A 26,320-nucleotide genomic window follows, 5' to 3' on the forward strand; every position below is an offset into this window, starting at 1 on the left:
TATGAATGATGTTTGAAGTCCATATTTTTTGCAGTCCAAATTCGGTACTAACAGGTAAAATACCAAAAATTACTAGAAAAACGGTACGGTATCGGTATTCGAAATTGGGTAAATTCGGTACCGGTACTTTTCGGTTCCGGTACGGTTCGGTACCGGTTCCGTACCGTGCTCATCCCAGCTGAGCCCACTATCCCACAAATAACTAATTAGTTTGGACGGCCCAATATAGTCCCACAGGCCGAATCCTAAACATTAATCACCCAAAAATGGTACATTTGTAACATGATTTTTTAATTGTAAATGTAATGAATACAAGAAGTTAGTTATCTTTCTATATATTTAGGTCTTCAACAGAAAAAGAAAAGAGTTGTGGTATTGTTTAAAATACCTTCTCAAGCTCAACTAGCCTACTTTATCATGTTGTTAGTTTCACTCCACATCAATAAACCTGATTCTAAATTCAACAAGAAATGGAAGAAGACTATTATTATGAGGATCTCAAAACCTTCATCAAGATATGGCTTATTGCCATCTCTTGTATTTGCTACTGCTACTTAATCTCGTCCCGAATCTCAAATGTATTCCCAAGATTACTCTCGATTATCCCCGTCATCATCTTATTCTTCATCCTCCCTCTTCACCTCTCGACATTCAATCTCACGGGTCTCACTTTCATCTACATAGCTTGGCTCGCTAACTTCAAACTCGTACTATTCGCCTTTAACCAAGGCCCTCTAGCTTCAACGCCTCGATTGCCTTTCAAAGTTTTTGTCGCGGTTGCTCTCTTTCCAATCATCCCAAAACAAAAATTCACTAGTAACAATAAAAAATCAGTTAGTGCTCCAGCTCCAACTTCAGTTCCAGTACCATCACATAAACCAGTTCTGTTAGCCTTAAAAGCAATAATTCTCGCTATAATAGTAACTTCTTATCCATACAAGGATAAGTACTTCAACTCGGATGCGATAAAAGTTCTCTACTATTGTCATTTATACCTCGGTTTAGAATTATTTTACGCCACCACTGTGTTGATTGTTAAGATGATATTTCTTGGATTTAATTTTGAGATCGAACCACAGTTTAACGAGCCTTATTTAGCTACCTCGCTTCAGGATTACTGGGGCCGCAGGTGGAATCTTATGGCAACAAACGTCCTTCGTCCTACTGTCTATAATCCATTACGAAACATATTTACACCGATTTTTGGTACATTTTGGAGCAAGATTCCTGCCATTTTTGTGACTTTTGTGGTGTCCGGGTTAATGCACGAGTTAATGTATTTTTATTTCACACGCGAACTTCCTACGTGGGAAGTTACATGGTTTTTTGTACTGCATGGAGTGTGTACGTTCGTTGAGGTGATAGTTAAAAAGTTCATTAACCGCAGGCTTTGGTTGCCTTGGGTGGTGTCGGGGCCGATAACATTGGCATTTGTTGTGGTGACAAGTGATCGCTTGTTGTTTCCGCAACTAATAAGAAATGGTATAGATGTTAAGGTGGTAGATGAATATTTAGCTTTTGTAAATTATATTTTGGGGCCTAAACGAGAATGAAATGATGATAATCATCTACACCTAAAATAAATGTGACATACCATGTACTGATGTAACCAGGTAGACAAGGGTATAATTTGAATGTTTGAATTTGGAAACTGTTACTCACTTACTTGTGTTTGCATGGTCATTATATCTCATACCCAGCCCATAGGAAACTGGTAGGTTTGGCCCAGTAAAAACTAGCCTAATTAAAAAACATATTTTATTGTAATATACTTATATTATAATTATAATTACAAGTATAATTACAATTACATTGTACATAAAATTTTAAAGAACAGGAAATTAAATTAGTGTAGATTGAAAAGATCTAAAATTATTACTAGACACGACACTATGATCAAGTTAATTTTGATTTGAGTACAACAATTGCTTCTTTACACTTCGAATGGCGGGGCTAATCCGTCGAGATAGTTCTCAAGGGTAGTAAAGAGACAATGCAGTTGGAGATGAGAGAAGATGTTTTCCGTTCCTTGTAACTTGTATGTGTAGAATAGAATGTCCACCTTCTTGTAACTTGTCTTCTTTATATAGGAATGAGGGAGTCAAGCCCATTAGAGACAATCCATTATAAGAGGCTCACTAAGCCTAAGGGTTGCGCTCATTAATAAATTCTCTATCATGTGAAGACTAGTTCATGAGCTAAATAATATGAAGACTCAATGAGAGTGGTCCATTAACATAGCTCACGTTATCCATGTACAAATTAATTCATCTAAAACACTAGTGCATAAATGTGTTTAGAACCTTTGCAATCTTCTTTAAATACCGAAAAAGCCCAAAATACCAGCTTTATCATTTCTAACACATTCTCATTTCCATCACATATATATAAAATAATTATCAATCTACACAACATACACAACTCATATAGATCATGGCAACCGTAGCTAAAAATTTCATATTCTACATATCAACAATTACAATATCACTTTCCTACTGCTACTTTATATCATCAAAATTTCCTAAAGGCATTTACAGATTCATATCCTTAATCCCAATCTTCTTCATCTTCACGATCTTACCTCTTTCTTGCTCATTCGTCTTCACAACCGCTATCGCCTTTTCATTCACCACATGGCTCACAAATTTCAAACTCATTCGTTTTGCATTCGATCTCGATCAATCCCCATATCACCCTTCCATGTCCCTTGACAAATTCATCATCTACACTTCCTTACCAATCAAATCAAAAAACTCCCAAATCTCGTCCCCAAAAAATTCTCGATTCAAATTCGTATTCCAATCAATCATTTTCACATTACTTGTGAGGATCGTCCTTTATTGCAAAGGCCGAGTTCATCCTAACTTTATATCGTTCATCTACGGTTGGTTACTTTTTTTACAAATAGACATTGTAGTCTCTATGTTAAACTTTGTACTCCATGTACTCACCGGATTAGAACTCCAACAACCATCCAACCAACCATATCTCGCCACGTCACTACAAGACTTTTGGGGCAGATGGAACCTTTTGGTAAATCACGCAATGCGGTACACTGTATACAAACCCGTAGTATATATACTGTCCAACTACGAATGGGCCCCACTCGCGGGCGTATTAGCATCCTTTTTTATTTCAGGATTAATGCACGAGCTGTACGTGTACCAATTGGCCCGTGTGGCGCCTACGTGGCACATGACGTCATTTTTCATCCTACATGGAATTTGTGTAGTTGTGGAAATGATCATAAAAAGAAGTCTACGTGGCAAAGGTTTGCGAGTGCCGGATATTGTGGCTACATTGTTGATGAACGTGTTCGTGGTGGTTACTGGTGTTTGGTTGTTCGTTCCACCGTTCATTATTGGTCGTATCGATGTTGAATTTCTTAAGGATTATACTTCGGTTGCTGATTTTATCATGAATAAATTGTTAATAGATCAATATGCATGAAGTTTTAGTTACCAACAATATTATTATGATTATTATTTTTTTTAATACACCCCGTAACTTGTAAGATATAAAAATGTAAAATACAATGAATAACAAGTTAGCTAATTTGGGTAACATTGTACAGTTTTTTGTTACGAAATGTGTTCACGTTTTTTACACGTACATTAGTTATTCCAACATTACTACATTTTGGTCCAGATATGTAGACAAATTTCCAGACGTTATGCTAGCATATATGCTATATATATAAAACAAGTAATGTTGAAATTACTTTAGCTTGATAAAATGATAAGTGTTTTTATTCAAATATTTATATTTATAGTCTAATCGAGTTATTCGTGATCATTTCAGATCTTCTCTAGTAACCTCAAAATGTCGTATTAATGTAATTAGAATATAAGATCTCACTTAAAATTTTCATGCCTTAAATCAATTCATTTCAATGTGATATTAAAAAAAATTGTGATAATAAAAGTTTGTAATTTTAAAATGGCAATACGTATTAAACGCAAGTCTAAATTCAATTTTATTTAAAGACAATATCTCAGTAAAATTAATTATAACTTGTGATGATTGATCTTATGTTTCAACCACCAAAGTACCCTCGGTCCGATTCAGTTAAGGTCTTGTGAAATAATGTTATTATGTATGTATGACTATAAGTCTATAACTATATGTTTTTGTCATTATTAATAAGATGTATTAAAAGATAACATTGAAAAACTTCAGTACTTCACTCCATTAATTTAATTTAATTTAATTTGTTTTATATAAAAAATAAAAAAGAATATTAATGGGTCACAATTTCGCATTTGTTGCACAAACTTGGTCCAGCTAAAACTAAGGCCCGGTAGAACTTACTGGACCTACAGAAAAAACCCGCGAAAGTTATTTTATCGGTTCGGGTCGGGTATTTGGAAGGTACAGTAGTTGATTAGTTAAATCTGTGTTTCAAAATTGCTCCGAACAACCACACCAGTCATATCGCCGGTGACCGGATATCAGGTCTATATTATTTTATTATATCGTTAATTATAATAATTTGTTGATCTACTATAAAATTTCAATTCGATCAGGTTTTTGGTGATTGATTTGATTTGTTATCTATCACACACGAGGGTTCGGATTTGATTGGCGATCTAATTACGATGGGGTTTATCCTTACAACCCTAATTTTTATTGTGATCGGAATCATTGCTTCCTTTTGCACACGTGTCTGTTGCAATAGAGGCCCTTCTGCAAATCTGTATGTTTTCATTTTACTTCTGATTTGATCAAATTTTGGATGTTTTTGGTAATATGTATCTATATGCACAATTATGCACACATGTGTTTATGTATTTAGCTCTGATTAGCGTCTGCATTGATTGAAATTTTAGGGTATTAGTAGAGATTACATGCTTTTAGGAAGTTAGTAATGTTGATCAAACCTACATTATATGGTTCAAACTGTTTTGTCGCCTGTAGTAATGTATTCAGATTAGGGAGTTTGTAAACATTACTTAGTTTTAGAAATCGTTTAGCTACCGGGTAGAAATTGATGCGAGATAGTAGTTTGAAAAGAAAAATGCTTGAACCAACATTCAAATATTAAAGAAGATGAAACTTTTCTAGATCCATGGGACTCGAACTCTCAACCGAGTGTTTGAGGGACATTCAAAGTCTCCCCCTCCCTTTAGTTTATAGCGCTCGGCCTTGATCAGTGTCTGATTAAATAACCATTGAACATTATGCTTCTCACTCTGGCTATACTGGTGGCTGGTGCATCCCTAACCCTACATATTATCGCCCCTGATATTCATTACCATGCATCGTTCATTGCAAGTCTTGGTGGAATAATGAGACTTGTGTTAGATAGTTAGATTATGCAATGTTCATTTTCAGTGTGGAGGATATTTTCTGGCTGCTGTGATATAGTACAATAATGCTTAAAGTTCATGTTATTGCACTAAGTTTATATCACATCAATAGTAAAAACATTGTTTTATTTTCATTTTGCAGGTTTCACCTTACTCTGGTGATTACTGCTACTGTATGCTGTTGGATGATGTAAGTTTGGATCCTTGATTCTTTACAAGTCTCATAGTTAGTTTTGAACATATGATAGTCTTTTGTAAATGCATTCCACTTTATCTTCCCAAAATTGCACTCTTCATGCCTTTAAACAGATTGGTTAAAAACCTGAAATTGAATTTTGATCTTTTGGTTTTCTTTCAGGTGGGCCATTGTTTACCTTGCACAGATGAACCCACTCATTGTCCCTATCTTGAGTGAAGGAGAATAGGGAAATGCAGCAACATTCTCCTTGGATTTTTAGCATTTGTGAATCAAGGATGGAAGGGATCTAAATTTACTGAATCGTGATTTTCAGGCTTTATTATTTTATTTATTCAAAATATAATCTGTAAGATTGGTATAAATTGCAAACATCTATGCATTTCTTTCTTGTTATTGTTTTTGAGAATTAAATTGTTGTATTGGTACCTTGGTAGGTACTAGGTAGTAGCTTTATTGTTCAATTTTGAATCTATGAAATGAAATAAATGATTATATCCAAGACTCCTTGGCCTCTCTATCTTATATAGTGTAAGATCATATGATCTCATCAGCTCATGTGGTATGTGAAATCTATGCATGTGGCTCATATATGATCCATTTTTTATTTATTTGTAGGAAAATATTGGAAGCAACTCAAACCGAAGTAAATAGGTTAATCTGTCTGATACTTTGTTATCTATCTATATCTATATCATAATGTAAAGTACAATCGAATAGAAAGGACTAACAAAGCAAAGAAAGAAAGAAAAAAAGCTAGTTTATTAGAATGGTTATAAACACAATTTTGTTCCTATTAACAAAACATCCCCATCCATTTGACTATTTTTTTTTCTTTAATTTGTAAAATCTCTTGGAACTTAAGATGCTCGGGTAAAGGCTAAACTTAGATGGAGTTGATGGCAAGATTTCTTTTATTTTCTGTTCAAGGTTCAAGAGTTTGCACTTACACTGATAATCATTTCGAAATGTTATTATGTATACAATTTCTTATCATGGTACAAAATAACGTGTTTATGCATCAACAAAACCTTATGTTAACGTTGATTTCAATTGATCAGAGTGATATCATATCTACATTCATACTTATTCAATATTTCAAATACATATCTGGATCTATTTAATTTATATGCATTCATTTATATCTGTTAAATTAAGCAGATTAATGGATGTCCATTCATATCCTTATAAGTTTATTCTAGTTTGTATAATCGAAAATAATATTCTACTTATACAATTATAAGTCATATTTTTTATGAGTTTATATAACTGAAAGTCACTAAATAACTTGATTAATTTCAAAAACATTGATCACGTGTTTGTTAGTCACTTTGGTAGTTACATGAAATCACATTAAAACATCAAAAGTTGCAGGTTATGTGCACAAGCGTTAAATAACATGGATGTATGATAGTTTTATTTGGAAAACAACTAGTGACCTTTTATAAGAGTGCTCCGAATGGTGACATGCTTTATGGACTAGCCGCCACATCAATACTTTCTCATCAAAACTAACTCATGACTAAACACTCTCAACCATGACATACTTACTTAAATAAATTGAGACCAACTATATTAATTAATTCTTGTGTAGTACAAAAATTGCAACACCATGTACAAGTATGTTTAGCAGTGACTTTCGTCCAACAAGATGCCTCAGAAAGACAGAAAAGAGGGCGACGAGCAGGGCAGAAACCTAGGCGGAGCTGCTAACGATGTGGTGATGGGTGGTCGTCTGGACGGAAGGGAGGAACCAACCGTTCGGACCTCTCTAATACTTTCAATGGATTTGTATATATTTGTGTGTATATGTGTATATATGTATTGATATTGATATATCGGTGTCGATGAATTGTAAATTATAATTCACATTCTATCCAATCCACTGATATCGATATTCACCGTTAGATCTAGTAGATATCTACTAAGGGTGTGTTTGGCGCAAAAGCTTATGAAAGCTTATGGGAGCTTGAGCTTATGATTTTAATAAGCTCCAAGTAATAAGCTTTATTTGGTAGACATAAAAAGTAGAGCTTATGAAAATCATAAGCTCTAGAAAAATAAGCTACTTCTAGTAGCTTATGAAAAAAAAATAGAGCTTATCAAGGTTGCAAAATTCGCTATTCGGGGATTAATCGGTTGGCACTTTGGAACGATTAATCAAAAATTCGGGAATTAATCGGAGATTAATCGGATTGTACTGTATACATTTAAAAATTATATTTTAAAAATTATATGTGTAACTATAGAAAAAAACCATAAATATATAGACAATTTTTAACATAATTGTCTAAAATTGTTCATTTTGCTTCAAAATTATAAAATTCTAGTTTAAATTATCTTAAAATGTTAACCATTTTTGAATTTGACTGACTTTTATTACCAAATTCGATTTTGTTACATCAATTGACGTTGACCGTTTAATTAAACGGATTTATGGAAATCGGAACGGATTGCTCCTAAAAATGATTAATCGAGGATTAATCGGCGAGTAATCGGGTTTTTTTATAACACTGGAGCTTATGAATTGGAAAATAAGCTCCAGCTAGTTTACCAAATACTTGTAGAAAATAATAAGCTCCAGCTACTAGCTTCAAAAATAAAATCCAACTCTAGCTCTAGTCCATAACTAGTCCGGATCCGTCCCGCGCGATGCGGCGGGGGCTTTCGGCCTGTGTATTCATATTTAACGTAGCGTTGTGTATTTACAGAGGGGGAAACGACTCATGTCTTAAGCGCCGTTTAGATGTCGTTGTCTTAAGCGTTTTTCAAAAAGTGTGTAGTGACCCGAACTTTTCCATTTTTATATATATATTAAATGAAATTGATATTTACATGATTAAGTGTTTTCAACATGTTAAGCAATCAAACTTGTTAAGACTTGATTAATTGAAATAGGTTTCATATAGACAATTGACCACCCAAGTTGACCGATGATTCACGAACGTTAAAACTTGTAAAAACTATATGATGACATATATATGATTATATACATAGTTAACATGATATTATGATAAGTAAGTATCTCATTAGGTATTTTAACAATGAGTTATATACATAAAATTGAGTTTATTGAATTAAGAAACTCGAAGTGATATATATAACGATTATCATTATAACAACGTCTTACTAAATACATATGAATCATATTAAGATATTGATACACTATGTTTAATCATGATAAATGATAAGTAAACATGTCATTAAGTGTATTAACAATGAACTACATATGTAAAAACAAGACTACTAACTTAATGATTTCGAAACGAGACATATATGTAACGATTATCGTTGTAACAACATTAACTGTATATATATCATACTAAGATATATTAATATATCATAATATCATGATAATGTAATAATTTAACATCTCTTTAGATATAATAAACAATGGGTTAACAACATTTAACAAGATCGTTAACCTAAAGGTTTCAAAACAACATTTACATGTAACGACTAACGATGACTTAACGACTCAGTTAAAATGTATATACATGTAGTGTTTTAACATGTATTCATACACTTTTGAAAGACTTCAAGACACATATCAAGATACTTCTACTTAACAAAAATGCTGACAATTACATTCTCATTCATTTTCATCTAAAATTCTACTCGTATACACACGTATTTGTACTCATACAATACGCAACTTCTAGATGTATTTACTATTCATCTATACCAATAAAAATCTGCTTCTTAGCAGCCTTAAATGATTAATCAACTTGTGGAACCAACCATTTTGGCAACTTGCTAGAATTATTACACTAAAAATCAAAATACAACTTGCTTATATGATCACCCTCATTCACGTTTTTTTTCACACACACACTCTCTTTCATTTTGCAACTTTCTTTCATCCATTTGATCTCTCTCTTGTTCTATGATGATGTTCTAAGAGTTCTCCAGCATATTCAACAAAGACTTCATCAATCTAGCTCCTAAAACCAACCTTTGATCAACCTACAAAACAACTACTCAAGAACACACCAAAAACACTTTCAAGTTTACTACCTTACTTCCAATCTTGCAAATCCATCTCAAGTGATCATCCAACCTCAAGAAATCTTTGTTATTTACAGTAGGTTATCTTTCTAATTCAAGGTAATACTCATATTCAAACTTTGGTTCAATTTCTACAACTATAACAATCTTATTTCGAGTGATAATCTTACTTGAACTTGTTTTCGTGTCATGATTCTGATTTAAGAACTTTCAAGTCATCCAAGGATCCTTTGAAGCTAGATCCATTTGTCTCTTTTCCAATAGGTTTATCCACAAAACTTGAGGTAGTAATGATGTTCATAACATCATTCGATTCATACATATAAAGCTATCTTATTCGAAGGTTTAAACTTGAAATCACTAGAACATAGTTTAGTTAATTCTAAACTTGTTCGCAAACAAAAGTTAATCCTTCTAACTTGACTTTTAAAATCAACTAAACACATGTCCTATATCTATATGATATGCTAAATTAATGATTTAAAACCTGAAAACACGAAAAACACCGTAAAATCGGACATACGCCGTCGTAGTAACACCGCGGGCTGTTTTGGGTTTGATAATTAAAAACTATGATAAACTTTGATTTAAAAGTTGTTCTTTTGGGAAAATGACTTTTCTTATGAACATGAAACTATATCCAAAAATCATGGTTAAACTCAAAGTGGAAGTATGTTTTTCAAAATGGTCATCAAGACGTCGTTCTTTCGACTAAATGACTACCTCTTACAAAAACGACTTGTAACTTATATTTCCGATTATAAACCTATACTTTTTCTGTTTAGATTCATAAAATAGATTTCAATATGAAACCATAGCAATTTGATTCACTCAAAACGGATTTAAAACGAAGAAGTAGTGGGTAAAACAAAATTGGATATTTTTTTATTGTTGTAGCTACGGGAAATATTGTAACAATTCTATACAAATCTTATCCTAGCTAACTTATATTGTATTATACATGTATTCTAATATATTATGTAATCTTGGGATACCATAGACACGTATGCAAATGTTTTGACATATCATATAGACCCATGTATATATATTATTTGGAACAACCATAGACACTCTATATGCAGTAATATTGGAGTTAGCTATACAGGGTTGAGGTTGATTCTAAAAATATATATACTTTGAGTTGTGATCTAGCCTGAGACGTGTATACACTGGGTCGTGGATTGATTCAAGATAATATATATATCGATTTATTTATGTGCATCTACTTGTGGACAACTAGTTGTAGGTTACTAACGAGGACAGCTGACTTAATAAACTTAAAACATTAAAACGTAGTAAAAATGTTGTAAATATATTTTGAACATACTTTGATATATATGTACATATTTGTTATAGGTTCGTGATTCGACCAGTGGCCAAGTCTTACTTCCCGACGAAGTAAAAATCTGTGAAAGTGAGTTATAGTCCTACTTTTAAAATCTAATATTTTGGGATGAGAATACATGCAGTTTTATAAATGTTTTACGAAATAGATACAAGTAATCGAAACTACATTATATGGGTGAATGATCGAAGCCGAATATGCCCCTTTTGCTTGGTAACCTAAGAATTAGTAAACCGATCTACTAATTGACGTGAATCCTAAAGATAGATCTATTGGGCCTAACGAACCTCATCCAAAGTACCGGATGCTTTAGTACTTCGATGTTGTTTTATCATGTCCTAAGTATTTCCCGGAATGATAGGGGATATTCTTATATGCATCTTGTTAATGTCGGTTACCAGGTGTTCACCATATGAATGAATTTTATCTCTATGTATGGGATGTATATTGAAATATGAAATCTTGTGGTCTATTATTATGATTTGATAATATATAGGTTAAACCTATAACTCACCAAAATTTTTGTTGACGTTTTAAGGATGTTTATTCTCAGGTGATTATTAAGAGCTTCCGCTGTTGCATACTAAAATAAGGACAAGATTTGGAGTCCGTGCTTGTATGATATTATGTAAAAACTGCATTCAAGAAACTTATTTTTGATGTATATTCTTATTGTAAACCATTATGTAATGGTCGTGTGTAAACGGTATATTTTAGATTATCATTATTTGATAATCTACGTAATGCTTTTTAAACCTTTATCGATAAAATAAAGGTTTTGGTTGTTTTAAAAATGAATGCAGTCTTTGAAAAACGTCTCATATAGAGGTCAAAACCTCGCGACGAAATCAATTAATATGGAACGTTTATAATCAATATGAACGGGACATTTCAGTTGGTATCCGAGCGTTGGTCTTAGAGAACCAGAAAATTGCATTAGTGTGTCCTACCAAGTTTGTTAGGATGCATTAGTGAGTCTGGACTTCGACCGTGTTTTTCTTCAAAAACGATTGCTTAACATTTTTTGTTGAAAACTATATATTATTAACATGTAAATATTATGTGATATATTAATCTCTTAACGTGTTTGATATTGTGTGATAGATGTCTACCTCTAGTACAAATCCCATTGATTCACCTAATAATAATGAAGAGTCGAATATATTTTGGGAAGATTCACAAATTCCCGAAGAGGAACCGGAAGAGGAGGAACCGGAAGAGGAGGAACCGGAAGAAGAGGAACCAGAAGAGGAGGAATCGGAAGAGGAGGAACCAGAAGAAGAAGAGGTTCTGGAGGAAGAAATATTGATACCTATAGTAAATCGATTAAATAAAAGAAAATCCCTCAACCAACCGACCAAAATTAATAATGGTCAATGGTGTTTCCGCCGAGGAATCAAAATATTGGGAAGATTACCAATTTTCCGATGAATCGGATTCCGATGATGTTATATAAATTACCTCGACCCAATTTAATAAAGCGAAAAAAAATAATAGGGGAAAAGGTATAAAAATAGAGAAACCCGATTCCAACCCCGATGAACTTTATATGTATCGACAACATCCGTATTTCCTAAAATGTAACAATGACCCGGGAACCTCTAAACCACCAGGTTTTTCTAAACCATTATGGAAAACGACGGCTCGTATTAGAGGAACACCATATATTCCTAGAAAATTAGGAAAACGAACCAAGTCCGAAGAAGAAGAAACCAGTGATTCAGATTAGAGGGTTGTAATCATGATGTGTATTATATGTATTGTAGTGTGCTTGTACTTTTATGTTCTATGTAAAAATTGCTTGTATTGTTTGTTAATTATCTTTTACGAATTTAATCCTTGTCTATTTTACAGTATAAAAACAAAATGGACATTAAGGGTAGACAACCGAATAATTTAGAAGACCTACCAGAGGATATGATTGAGTAAATCTTGTCTAGAGTCGGTCAGAATTAATCAGCACATTTAGTTATGGCGAAATTAACTTGTCAAAAATTTGAAAGACTTTCCAGGAATACCTTAGTTTATAAAAGGCTTTCCTTTGATAGGTGGGGTATATCACATTGGGAAGACCGTAAGTTACGCCGTGTTTTCTTTAAAGCATTAAATGCGGGGAACCCAAATGCAATTTTACACTACGGGTTAAGAACCTATTTTGACTCAACATATCCCAACATAGGATTTCGTGAATTAGAAAGAGCTTCTAACATGCAACATAAAGAAGCATATTATGCTTACGGATTAGTGATGTTCGCTTCTTACCAAAGTGAGAAAAAGAACATCGGATTGCAACTTTTAAATAAAACCTTCCCACAAGTGACGGATTCAGTAGTTCGGGTGAGAAACAAGGTTTTTAGATTATTACGGGGCTGTTGGACTGTGATGACCCGAAAATTTCTGACCAAATTTAAACTTTATCTTTAAATGATTTAATGTTTTCGACACGATAAGCAAAGTCTATGAAGTTAAATCTCAAAATTTTAGAACTGTTTCATGTATTAAATTATATTTGACTGCTCTCGACGATTCATGAACAATTATATGTATGTATATATATATATATATATATATATATATATATATATATATATATATATATATATATATATATATATATATATATGTACAAGTAAAAATGACTTTCCTACAGTAAAACACTATTTGCTACAGTAAAAATGACTTTGCTACAGTAAAACACACTTTGCTATAGTAAAACACTATTTGCTACAGTGAAACCGTACTTTGCTACAGTGCTACAGTGAAAACGACTTTGCTATAATAAAACACTATTTGCTACAGTAAAACCGTACTTTGCTACATTAAATACTATTGCTACAGTACACTATTGCTACAGTACACACTATTTGCTGCAGTAACACTATTTGATGTCGGCGAACTAGCAAACAAAAACGGATAAGGCGGCCATGCGATCGCATGGCAAAAACACTGAAAACTCATGCGATCGCATGAGGTACTGTAGCAGGCCACATACTATAAAAGCTCGATTCATTCCTCCGTATTATTATTTATTATTTATTATATTATATTATTATTATTATTATTATTATTATTATTATTATTATTATTATTATTATTATTATTATTATTATTATTATTATTATTATTATTATTATTATCATCTCTATTGCGTCTACGTACTTTCCTACAATATTGAATCTCAATATTGATACGTAAGCACTCATATTTTATCTTTTATACATTAATTGTGTATCCATGTCTAGTGCACGAGTATATATATTTATATATTCTTATATGCTAAATTTCGTCGTTAAACAGTTTATAATGAATCACGAATTAAATACATATATTACTGGTAAAAGGTATATGATATACATATTTTTGGAAAGCTGGCGAAAAATCAATAACTTTTCATTTAGATATCGAATAAATTCGATGAACGGATTAAAAGATATGATCAACTGAATTATGATTGACGTTAATTGAAATTGCTTTTGAATCTGCAATTAAGATTTAAACAACTTGTTTACGAGATTGATAAATTGGATTTTTGAATATTACCAACCGAGTAAATGAATCCTTATATAAGGTACGTCTCGTTTTGTTAAACAACTGTCAAAATTGACTTTTTGAAACGACTGATATCGCATATTTTATACACGTTTTCCTTAGCGATATCGATCATAATTTAGTCCGTTCGGATACGATTTGGTGTTTATTTTGATAATATTGAGAATGTTCGAGTTTAGAGAGCTATTTGTAGAAGAGATGCGGTTTTTGAAGCTTTTAAGGCATGTTGGTAATTGATTATTATTATTGGTGCTCATGGGTTGGAAATGTTAAGTAAATATCAGGTAGTTTGGTTTTAAGTTATTATTAGTATTGAAAGAGTGCAAAAGAGACGAAGGAACCAGGTTTAGTTGATTGTCGCGGTGCGACAAATGCGTCCGCGGCGCGACGTTTAACGCGTTTCTAGATCAGAACAGGGTTTAAGAAGGGTGAAATTTTACATTATATGTCGCGGCGCGACCATTATGGCCGCGGCGCGACCGTCTGTCGGTTCAGGTAATTTTGGCAAGTATAAAAGGCCCGAAAAATACCCTAATTATTCATTCTTCCATCCAGACGAATTGGGGCAGCTTTTGGACGATTTTTGGTGATCTTTGGAGAACTCCAAGGTCATTCTAAGGCATCAATCATTCCAGAAGCAAGTTTCGATCCGTTTATCGTTCAAGAGTCAACCATTAATTAGGTTAATCTATTTGTTTAAAACAATGAATTCTTCTATTACTTTGATTGTTATTTTGGTTTTAGCTATGATTTTTGGCTAAGTCTTTAATGTTTGTCTAGATTGAATATTTGCATGTGTTTGGATGATACTTTGTAGTTTTATTGATTAATGCATGATAATTATGAGTTTTGATTAAGAACCATTCTTGTAGGTGTTGATTATTGTTACTAGGTTGATTAGTGAATCTTGTTTGAACAAAGGGACCCTGTTTCAATTTAGTGATCTAATTTCCAATTGATTTGTCTTAACCGATTGGTTGCTTACTGGACCAAGGGGGTAAACCGGGTAACATTGATTGAATAAAACAGGGGTGAATTGTGTGGAATGAACGCGTAACCAATTGAATCTTAATCTTGTAGTTAGTTAATTACTAAGTCACAAACGAAAGAGGTCTTTGGTGAAAGGGAACCCTAAGCCAATAAATCCTAGTTTGACGTGTTTGCTAAAAGAGAACTCTGGGTAAACCGGCTCTGTAGTTGCGTGCATTGATAAATAGAACTAATGCTTAATAACAAATCATCCAACACTGCGAATACGAGATCTAGGCGAACATTCTTTTATCTATTGAATTCAAACTATCTTTATTTTCCGTTGAGTCTGTTATTTGATTTATTTAAACTTAAAAACCCAAAAATATTGTCTTTTGCTTTTGATCTATCTTGATTTGGCTAATCGTTAAATAGCCACAAAACAAACTATCTCGTACTTTCAATTTTTATAGATTAACTTAGTTTATTTTATTAGTTACAATCTTAATTCTCACGTTAAAACTGTCCTTGGAACGATTTCGGAATTACCAACTTTATACTATTACACGATCGGGTACACTGCCCGTTAGTGTGTAGTAATCTTTTAACCGGCATTTTTCCAATATAAATTATAGACACGATATTACACATCAACGACTTTGGATAACTTTTGTATGTTGATCTCGAGCATTAGGATTGTGATACACTATGACCTGACCTAGCTTGATAGACATTTATTGACCAACATATGTTCTCTAGGTTGAGATCTACGGTTATTTGGTAATCCGAGTTTCGATCACATTTTGGTGAACGACTTTATATGCTGCTAAGGTGAGTTTCATTTGCCCTTTTTACCCATTACATTTTTGGGCTGAGAATATATGCAAATGCTTTATTAACTGTTTTACAATATTTATATGCGTGAGTTTCATTGATCCCTTTTTAATTGCTTTTGCAATCTATATTTTTGGGCTAAGAATACATGCACTTTATTTTAAACGCAATGGATACAAGTACATACTAAATTCTACACTGAGTTTGACCAGAAAATCCCTCAGCTTTGGTAACTGTTAACTGCCAGTTATAAGAACTGGTGGGTGCGAGTAGTAGTATATGGATCCATAGGGCTTGATATCCCCGTCCGAGCTAGAGCACTAGCCTTTTAACGGACGTATGCTATTTGAGAAGCGTACACGTTGGTTTGCGTGTATTATTAAGATGATTATACAAAGGGTACAAATTATATATACGTTAAGTTTAGTTACCAGGGTGCTCAATTTCGTAGAATATTTTGATAAACGTTTCTGGATGAAACAACTGAAATCTTGTGATCCACCTTTATATACAGATTATGTGCAACATTAAAACTATGAACTCACCAACCTTTGTGTTGACACTTGTTAGCATGTTTATTCTCAGGTTTCCTAGAAGTCTTCCGCTGGTTGCTTATATGTTAGACAAGCTATGTGCATGGAGTCATACATGGCATATTTTTCAATTAAACGTTGCATTCACCAAATCATCACCATGTATCTTATTTTGACTGCATTGTCAACGGAAGTATTATTGTAAATTATTATATTACGGTGATTGTCTATATGTAGAAATCATCAGATGTCGAAAACCTTTGATTTAAATATTCATTTATGGTGTGCCTTTTCAAAAGAATGCAATGTTTACAAAACGTATCATATAGAGGTCAAATACCTCGCAATGAAATCGATGAATGACGTGTTCGTCCAAGTGGATTTAGAGCAATCGTCACAGTTGGTATCAGAGCGTTGATCCTAGCGAACCAGGTCTTGCATGAGTGTGTCTAACTGATAGTTGTTAGGATGCATTAGTAAGTCTGGACTTCGACCGTGTCTGCATGTCAAAAGTTTTGCTTATCATTTTTTGTCGGAAATTACCTGCTTATCATTTCTAGTCTAGACATGTTTTACTGCATTGATTACATGACTAGTGTATAGACAAAATTCATATCTTAGCGTATCTGTTACTGTAAACCTTTCCTGACATCTTCCGAAAATTTCTCCGTGATTTATGGAATTTGGTATTATATATACATATGTAAATTATGTATTGAAGAATACCAAACTAAATTCTATAATCTAATTCATATAAAAAAAATCATCTCCCTAATTATACAAGATGGATCTCGTATCTAGTTCAAATTCCTTAAACTCTGACAGCTATTCCGATATGGATATTCACCTGAATTCCGAAGACAGTGTAACCGGAATGGATCAACTAATTAGCCATCATCTATTCTGGATGAATTGGAGATGGGTTCGTAGCCTACTTAATTATTGGAGACAAGAAGAAGGCGATCCCTTCCATCCACCACATTGCCCTCTTGGCGAAGAACCTGAAGCACTTACCGGCGAACCTATTCGTAATACCATTTTCTCTCTCATCTCCAGAATATCTCGTCATGATCATATACTCTCTCAAATTCTGGATCTTATTCATTCGCTCGTCCGAACCGCCAATCATCCCGGTGTAGTAGAAGAAGTCAACGAGCTTCGCGCTCGGGTAGTGGCTTTGGAGAATATGGTGCAAAGGTTACAAGCACCAGCAGAATCTCCGGCATCAACAGTACCACCGACAACAACACCAACAGTACCATTACCACCACCAACAACATCCGCACCGCAAGCCTCAACATCATAATATGTACCTTGAACATCAACGTCATACGCATCGTAGTTACCAAGAAATACCAGCAACAATAACCGATGAAGTATTAACTTATTTCCCCTGAAGAAATTTTATGTATATTTAATATATATGAATTTTGAAATCAAAATAAATCTTTTCGTACTAAGCTATTACGTGTGAATCTTAACTGGTAGGTACTACTCGGTTAGTTCATATTACTAATATTCAATGATGTACATCCTTCCTTAACAACTTAACCATTGTTAACTACAATCTCTGTTTCAACTTAATGAATTCCATTTCATAATAAACCAAGTGTATTATTCAATTACATAATTGATTTTACATTTTCATTTTCGATGTACTCGAAACTTTCCAGAAAACATCATCTGTGCCTTGTAAGGTTCACAAAGATTCCACAAGCATCAACATCCTTCACCGATAAATAAGAATAAATAATGAAGTATCGATTACATTAGCGAAATACTCCACAAAGATTATGTAATCTTTAATGTTTTAGAGATTAATCATTTCTAAGTCAAGTCAAAAATAAAATGAGCTTAATATGATATTAACTCATTAAATCTGTATTAGATTTGAAAAAAATATACATACATATATTTTCATAAAGACGGTAATAAAAATTCTTTTGTACAAAGTATTAATTGTGAAATCTTTAACGGGTAGGTACTACTCGAGAAATATTTAAGTTCACAATTAATATGTTACACTGTACATTCTTCAATTTTGATTCAAAAATCATTAACTATACTCACTATCTTCACAATGATACACAATCATTTCATACAAATTCAATCACATATTCTGATATCAACGGATCAGAATCCAAGCCATAACTCTGAACCGGTGACATCTTTCTTAGATCTCTACATCTTTCAAAGCTATACTTTGACTTCAAAACTATGCAAGATCCTTTAGCATTGTTTTTACCGAAAATAACCTTGCAATTCCTTTTCAAAGTATCCAGTATTATCAACCATTCAACCAGTCAACGACGACCTTTCAGACTTGTAATTTTGGCATATACGTTTTCGTTATTGGGGAACCTTTCATGTTCCACCACATTAGCAGTAAATTTACCAACAACTTCATTGATCTTTGACCTTCCAAAAAATCCTTATACTCATTGAAACCGAATCATGTACTCATCCACATCTTGTAACGGCAATTGCCATAGCAACTATCGGAAATTAGCAATTAGTATTTTGAAATCTTATAGCACGTCTACGCCAACAGTTATATGTGTACATATAACGTCTACCTCCTGGACTTACATACTTCGAATGTGAAGTTTCCGAAAAACACCCCAAACTACGAAACTAGTTCTCCGAATTTTGGAAAAATATTGATGAAGCAGCAAAAACTGTAAACGACCTTAACAGTTAAAAGTTTAATGATAAAGAATAGTATGGTGGTAAAGCTGAGAAAAAGAGAAGGTTTGAAATTGAAAAACGGATTGAGCAGACCATGAAGGAGGCTGTGGACAAATCACAAAGACTAAATCTACCTTCAAAGAATCCAAATGATTCAGAGTCTGCTGAAATCATTAGCGAATACCTTGCTCCTTACTCTAAAACCTTTGCGGACAATATTCTTCATCATCATCTTATCTTAAATATTCTAAGATATCATCGTATCTCCCATTATAAATATCTTCCATATTTCTGAAGATATTTTTAGAAACCATTCTTATCCGAAATCATTACCTCTTCGCGCTATATGTGTTACATCATAAAAGAAACTATTTTAGTTTCTAAAATCTGAAAAATTCAAAAAAATGGATGTTTTGAAGTAATGTTGGGAACTGAAGCATGAGTTAGTATAATATAATGACACTTGATCAACGTAATTATATTACAGTAAGTCATGTTGAGTTTCTAATGGAACGTGACAAAGGTTCACAGATCACACCCTCATCATAAACCATGTTACATAACTCTTTCATTCTATATAATCTCTAAATATATCAAGAAAATATATTTCTTGATGATTCGGTCTTTTCCGGATATTCTGGTAATTTGACAAGTCAGATTGTGCCATTACCGTTTCTTTCTTAGAACATTAATTATGTTTATTCCGAAATTCATACCTACGAATTCTGGACCATTATTCGCTTGACTTAAAGTCGGGAAGAGAAAACGAAAGCATGAAGCTCCGAAATATAATGGAAAATATAAAGCCCGAAAACAACCCCGAAATTACAAACCATGTATATCAATGCGTATAGCAATATAAAGACACGGGAGAATGAAAAAAAATATAACCCCAAGGTAATAGTAGAAGAAAATAACCTCCTCTGGTGGCAGATGAAAAAGAAGAATGAATGATATGATAGCCAAGAAAATAACAAGAATCAGAACTGGATGAAGCATTTTCACAAATCTTTTGTAAGTATGAAATAAGAAAGAAGATTATAGGAGTGGTGAGAATAAATGAAACGGAAGAGGTTAATTTATAGCAAAATATCAGACATAGCAATCGAGGCAGATTACGCATTTAATCAAAGGAAATCCTAATTTCCTTAAATTCCGAAGAATCAAATCTTATTTAGATTATGAAGATTTTCTATTCCTTAAATTCCGGAAATTAATCGTAACTATGTCAAAAGTTAAGACGAATCTCTATTCTTTCATTTCACTCTTTTACGATAACTTCTCTCATACGCTTCGAGAAATCGGATTGTTTTATCCATATTATTCAACGGTGATAAAATTCTATTTATTAACTCATATTCGTCATGAAAACATTTTTATTGTTAGCCATGACGACCTCACTTAAATTTCGGGACGAAATTTCTTTAACGGGTAGGTACTGTGATGACCCGGAAATTTCTGACCAAATTTAAACTTTATCTTTAAATGATTTAATGTTTTCGACACGATAAGCAAAGTCTATGAAGTTGAATCTCAAAATTTTAGAACTGTTTCATGTATTAAATTACATTTGACTGCTCTCGACGATTCATGAACAATTATATGTATGTATATATATATATATATATATATATATATATATATATATATATATATATATATATATATATATATATATATATGTACAAGTAAAATTGACTTTCCTACAGTAAAACACTATTTGCTACAGTAAAAATGACTTTGCTACAGTAAAACACACTTTGCTATAGTAAAACACTATTTGCTACAGTGAAACCGTACTTTGCTACAGTGCTACAGTGAAAACGACTTTACTACGGTAAAACACTATTTACTACAGTAAAACCGTACTTTGCTACAGTACTACAGTGAAAACGACTTTGCTACAGTAAAACACTATTTGCTACAGTGCACTATTGCTACAGTAAACACTTTTTGCTACAGTAACACTATTCGATGTCGACGAACTAGCAAACAAAAACGGATAAGGCGGCCATGCGATCGCATGGCAAAAACACTGAAAACTCATGCGATCGCATGAGGTACTGTAGCAGGCCACAAACTATAAAAGCTCGATTCATTCCTCCGTACTATTATTTATTATATTATTATTATTATTATTATTATTAAGATTAATATTATTATTATTAATCTTATTATAATATTATTATTAGTAGTATATATACATAAAATACTACGACGAGGTTATGAGCGTGTCACCTTCAAAATGGGTTTTTGAGCGGGATAGAGCTAAGGAAATTATGGGTTATTGCCAAGGAGGTTATGGGTAATGTTCGAGGGTATATTTGTGAATCAAATCTAGTGTTTATCATCTATGTTGCGTCTACGTACTTTCCTACAATATTGAATCTCAATATTGATACGTAAGCACTCATATTTTATCTTTTATACATTAATTGTGTATCCATATCTAGTGCACGAGTATATATATTTATATATGCTTATATGCTAAATTTCGTCGTTAAACAGTTTATAATGAATCACAAATTAAATACATATATTACTGGTAAAAGGTATATGATATACATGTTTTTGGAAAGCTGGCGAAAAATCAATAACTTTTCATTTAGATATCGAATAAATTCGATGAACGGATTAAAAGATATGATCAACTGAATTATGATTGACGTTAATTGAAATTGCTTTTGAATCTGCAATTAAGATTTAAACAACTTGTTTACGAGATTGATAAATTGGATTTTTGAATATTACCAACCGAGTAAATGAATCCTTATATAAGGTACGTCTCGTTTTGTTAAACAACTGTCAAAATTGACTTTTTGAAACGACTTTGGATAACTTTTGTATGTCGATCTCGAGCATTAGGATTGTGATACACTATGACCTGACCTAGCTTGATAGACATTTATTGACCAACATATGTTCTCTAGGTTGAGATCTACGGTTATTTGGTAATCCGAGTTTCGATCACATTTTGGTGAACGACTTTATATGCTGCTAAGGTGAGTTTCATTTGCCCTTTTTACTCATTACATTTTTGGGCTGAGAATACATGCAAATGCTTTATTAACTGTTTTACAATATTTATATGCGTGAGTTTCATTGATCCCTTTTTAATTGCTTTTGCAATCTATATTTTTGGGCTGAGAATACATGCACTTTATTTTAAACGCAATGGATACAAGTACATACTAAATTCTACACTGAGTTTGAACCAAAAATCCCTTAGCTTTGGTAACTGTTAACTGCCAGTTATAAGAACTGGTGGGCGCGAGTAGTAGTATATGGATCCATAGGGCTTGATATCCCCGTCCGAGCTAGAGCACTAGCCTTTTAACGGACGTATGCTATTTGAGAAGCGTACACGTTGGTTTGCGTGTATTATTAAGATGATTATACAAAGGGTACAAATTATATATACGTTAAGTTTAGTTACCAGGGTGCTCAATTTCGTAGAATATTTTGATAAACGTTTCTGGATGAAACAACTGAAATCTTGTGATCCACCTTTATATACAGATTATGTGCAACATTAAAACTATGAACTCACCAACCTTTGTGTTGACACTTGTTAGCATGTTTATTCTCAGATTTCCTAGAAGTCTTCCGCTGTTTGCTTATATGTTAGACAAGCTATGTGCATGGAGTCATACATGGCATATTTTTCAAGGAAATGTTGCATTCACCAAATCATCACCATGTATCTTATTTTGACTGCATTGTCAACGGAAGTATTATTGTAAATTATTATATTACGGTGATTGTCTATATGTAGAAATCATCAGATGTCGAAAACCTTTGATTTAAATATTCATTTATGGTGTGCCTTTTCAAAAGAATGCAATGTTTACAAAACGTATCATATAGAGGTCAAATACCTCGCAATGAAATCGATGAATGATGTGTTCGTCCAAGTGGATTTTGAGCGATCGTCACATGGACATTACGAAACCCTCGTCCTTTTGACGACATTACAACATGCTGCCTAGCCAATGGTCATAACGGTTATTTTCCACAAGACCAAGGATGGTAAGTCGTCTTAGTAAAACCAGAATGCATGACTTGTTTCTGGACTTATGAATTACGTGTCTTTATTTCCTTTGCTGAACAACTTGCGTATTAACTAGATTTATCTTCAAAACTGTCCTGTATCATAGTGTACTATATTTCATGTTATATGTAATATAGCGAAGTTGTAAGTTTGAAGAATATTTGTATGTGATATATTATTATAATCAGTTTTTCATATGTAATTGTAGTAGTGGAATTGTATATTAGCTACTAAGTATGAACTTAACGGGTAGGTAGTACCCGAATTTAAACTTATAAAACGCTAATATGAAGAAAAAACTTTTATAAATGAGTTCATATTATGCTACGAAATACTATTGACTACTCTTAATATTCTGTATGATTAACTCGATTTAGTTGGCTATTTTGAAGGAAATGGCACCGACTACTCGACACACCATGAATATGAGCGAAGAGGAATTTCATACCTTTCTTGCTGCAAACATAGCCGCAGTACAGGCTGCGCTACATACCAACAATAACTCTGAATCTAGCAATGCAGCTAACGGCGCAAGAAATCGTGTAGGATGCTCCTACAAAGAATTCACTGCCTACAAACCTTTGGAATTTGATGGAACCGAAGGACCAATTGGATTGAAACGGTGGACCGAGAAAGTCGAATCGGTGTTTACCATAAGTAAGTGTACTGAAGAGGACAAAGTTAAGTATGCTACGCATACCTTCACAGGTACTGCGTTAACGTGGTGGAACACCTATCTTGAACAGGCAGGACAAAATGCTGCTTACGCACTACCGTGGTCGGCATTCAAGCAATTGATGAACTAGCAGTATCGTCCTAGAAACGAAGTCAATAAACTCAAGACATAACTTAGAGAGTTACGAACACAAGGGTTCGACGTTACCACATATGAACGACGATTCACAGAGTTGTGCCTATTGTGTCCGGGAGCATTCGAAGATGAAGAAGAGAAGATCGACGCTTTTGTAAAAGGGTTACCAGTAAGGATTCAAGAAGATGTGAGTTCACACGAGCCCGCTTCTATACAGAAGGCAAGTCAAATGGCTCATAAACTCATAAATCAGATTGAGGGAAGAATTAAAGAGCAGGCGGCCAAAGAAGCCAACACGAAACAACTCAAGAGGAAGTGGGAGAAAAACGGTGACAAGAGTCACCAGTACAACAACAACAACAACAATTACAACCACAAGCGCAACAACTATCCCAACAATCGCAACAACAATCGCAACAATAACCGCAATCCTAACAATAACTACAACAAACATCCCAACAACAACAACAACTACAACAACCGTTTCAACAATAATAACAATCCCAACAACAACCTCAATAACAATAATGGCAACAAAAACCAAAAATAGCCATGTCATAGGTGTAGAGAAAATCATCAGGGGTTTTGCACGACATTTTGCAACAGGTGTAAAAGAAATGATCATAGCGCGACAAAGTGTGAGGTCTACGGACCAAAGTTTAATAGAACTAAAGGAACAAATAATGTCGGAACAAGTAATGCCGAAACGAATAGTGTCGGATCAAGTAATACCAACGCTGTTTGTTATAAATGTGGAAAACCGAGCCACATTATTAGAAATTGCCCGAATCAGGGGAATACTGATGGGCAGGGCCGTGGAAGAGTTTTCAATATTAATGCGGCAGAAGCACAGGAAGACCCGGAGCTTGTTACGAGTACGTTTCTTATTGACGATAAATCTGCTTATGTTTTATTTGATTCGGGTGCGAATAGAAGCTATATGAGTAGAGAATTTTATGCTAAATTAAGTTGCCCATTGACGTCTTTGGATAGTAAATTTTTACTCGAATTAGCAAACGGTAAATTAATTTCAGCAGATAAAATATGTCGGGAGAGAGAAATTAAACTAGGGGATGAAATGTTTAAAGTTGATTTAATACCAGTCGAGTTAGGGAGTTTTGATGTAATAATTGGCATGGACTGGTTGAAAAAGGTGAGAGCAGAGGTCGTTTGTTACAAAAATGCGATTCGCATTATGCGTGAAAAAGGAAAACCTTTAATGGTGTACGGAGAAAAGAACAACGCGAAATTAAATCTTATTAGTAGTTTGAAGGCGCAAAAACTAATAAGAAAAGGTTGTTACGTCATTCTAGCACACATCAAGGAAGTTAAACCTGAAGAAAAGAACATCAGTGATGTTCCCGTCGCAAAAGAATTTCCCGATGTATTTCCGAAAGAATTACCGGGATTACCCCCACATCGATCCGTTGAATTTCAAATAGACCTTGTACCAGGAGCTGCACCAATAGCTCGTGCTCCATACAGACTCGCACCCATCGAAATGAAAGAATTACAAAGTCAGTTACAGGAACTTTTAGAGCGTGGTTTCATTCGACCAAGCACATCACCATGGGGAGCTCCTGTTTTGTTTGTCAAGAAGAAAGATGGTACATTCAGGTTGTGTATCAACTACCGAGAGTTGAACAAACTTACCATCAAGAACCGCTACCCACTACCGAGAATCGATGACTTATTTGATCAACTACAGGGCTCGTCTATTTATTCGAAGATCGATTTACATTTTGGGTATCATCAAATGCGGGTGAAGGAGGATGATATTCCAAAGACTGCTTTTAGGACGCGTTACAGTCATTACGAGTTTATGGTTATGCCGTTTGGATTGACTAACGCACCAGCTGTGTTCATGGACCTCATGAACCGATTGTGTGGGCCATATCTTGACAAGTTTGTCATTGTTTTCATCGATGACATACTTATTTACTCGAAGAATGATCAAGAGCACGAAGAACATTTGAGAAAAGTGCTAGAGTTGCTGAGAAAAGAAAAACTGTACGCTAAGTTTTCAA

The 26,320-nt window shown here is 33.6% G+C and overlaps 3 protein-coding genes across 4 annotated transcripts; all 3 read left to right on the forward strand.

Annotated features, from left to right (window-relative positions):
- Positions 1-470: 470 nt before the first annotated feature.
- On the forward strand, positions 471-1,553 carry LOC139858910 (long-chain-alcohol O-fatty-acyltransferase-like). Its single transcript, XM_071847747.1, has one exon. The coding sequence runs from the start codon at positions 471-473 to the stop codon at positions 1,551-1,553; it is 1,083 nt and encodes a 360-aa protein (XP_071703848.1).
- Positions 1,554-2,433: 880 nt separating this feature from the next.
- Positions 2,434-3,450, forward strand: LOC139858911 (probable long-chain-alcohol O-fatty-acyltransferase 5). The gene has a single exon (XM_071847748.1). It carries the CDS (start codon positions 2,434-2,436, stop codon positions 3,448-3,450), a length of 1,017 nt encoding a protein of 338 aa, XP_071703849.1.
- An 887-nt stretch (positions 3,451-4,337) lies between these two features.
- On the forward strand, positions 4,338-6,002 carry LOC139858268 (V-type proton ATPase subunit e1). Of its 2 annotated transcripts, XM_071847133.1 has the most exons (4): positions 4,338-4,455; positions 4,527-4,696; positions 5,452-5,499; positions 5,668-6,002. In XM_071847133.1, the coding sequence occupies exons 2-4, from the start codon at positions 4,599-4,601 to the stop codon at positions 5,732-5,734; spliced, it is 213 nt and encodes a 70-aa protein (XP_071703234.1). In that variant the 5' UTR covers positions 4,338-4,455; positions 4,527-4,598; the 3' UTR covers positions 5,735-6,002. The 2 variants fall into 2 exon arrangements, with proteins under 2 accessions (XP_071703234.1, XP_071703236.1); XM_071847135.1 differs by having other exon boundaries at positions 4,397-4,696.
- The last annotated feature ends 20,318 nt before the right edge of the window (positions 6,003-26,320 follow it).

Source organism: Rutidosis leptorrhynchoides, chromosome 7 (assembly GCF_046630445.1).
Source record: "Rutidosis leptorrhynchoides isolate AG116_Rl617_1_P2 chromosome 7, CSIRO_AGI_Rlap_v1, whole genome shotgun sequence".
NCBI lineage: Eukaryota > Viridiplantae > Streptophyta > Magnoliopsida > Asterales > Asteraceae > Rutidosis > Rutidosis leptorrhynchoides.

Bases quoted from the DNA above. Each gene is read 5' to 3' on its own strand.
- LOC139858911 (XM_071847748.1), top strand. From the start codon at position 2,434: ATGGCAACCGTAGCTAAAAATTTCATATTCTACATATCAACAATTACA.
- LOC139858268 (XM_071847133.1), top strand. From the start codon at position 4,599: ATGGGGTTTATCCTTACAACCCTAATTTTTATTGTGATCGGAATCATT. The intron at 4,697-5,451 runs GTATGTTTTCAT...TTCATTTTGCAG, and splicing joins AGAGGCCCTTCTGCAAATCT to GTTTCACCTTACTCTGGTGA. The intron at 5,500-5,667 runs GTAAGTTTGGAT...GTTTTCTTTCAG, and splicing joins ACTGTATGCTGTTGGATGAT to GTGGGCCATTGTTTACCTTG.
- LOC139858910 (XM_071847747.1), top strand. From the start codon at position 471: ATGGAAGAAGACTATTATTATGAGGATCTCAAAACCTTCATCAAGATA.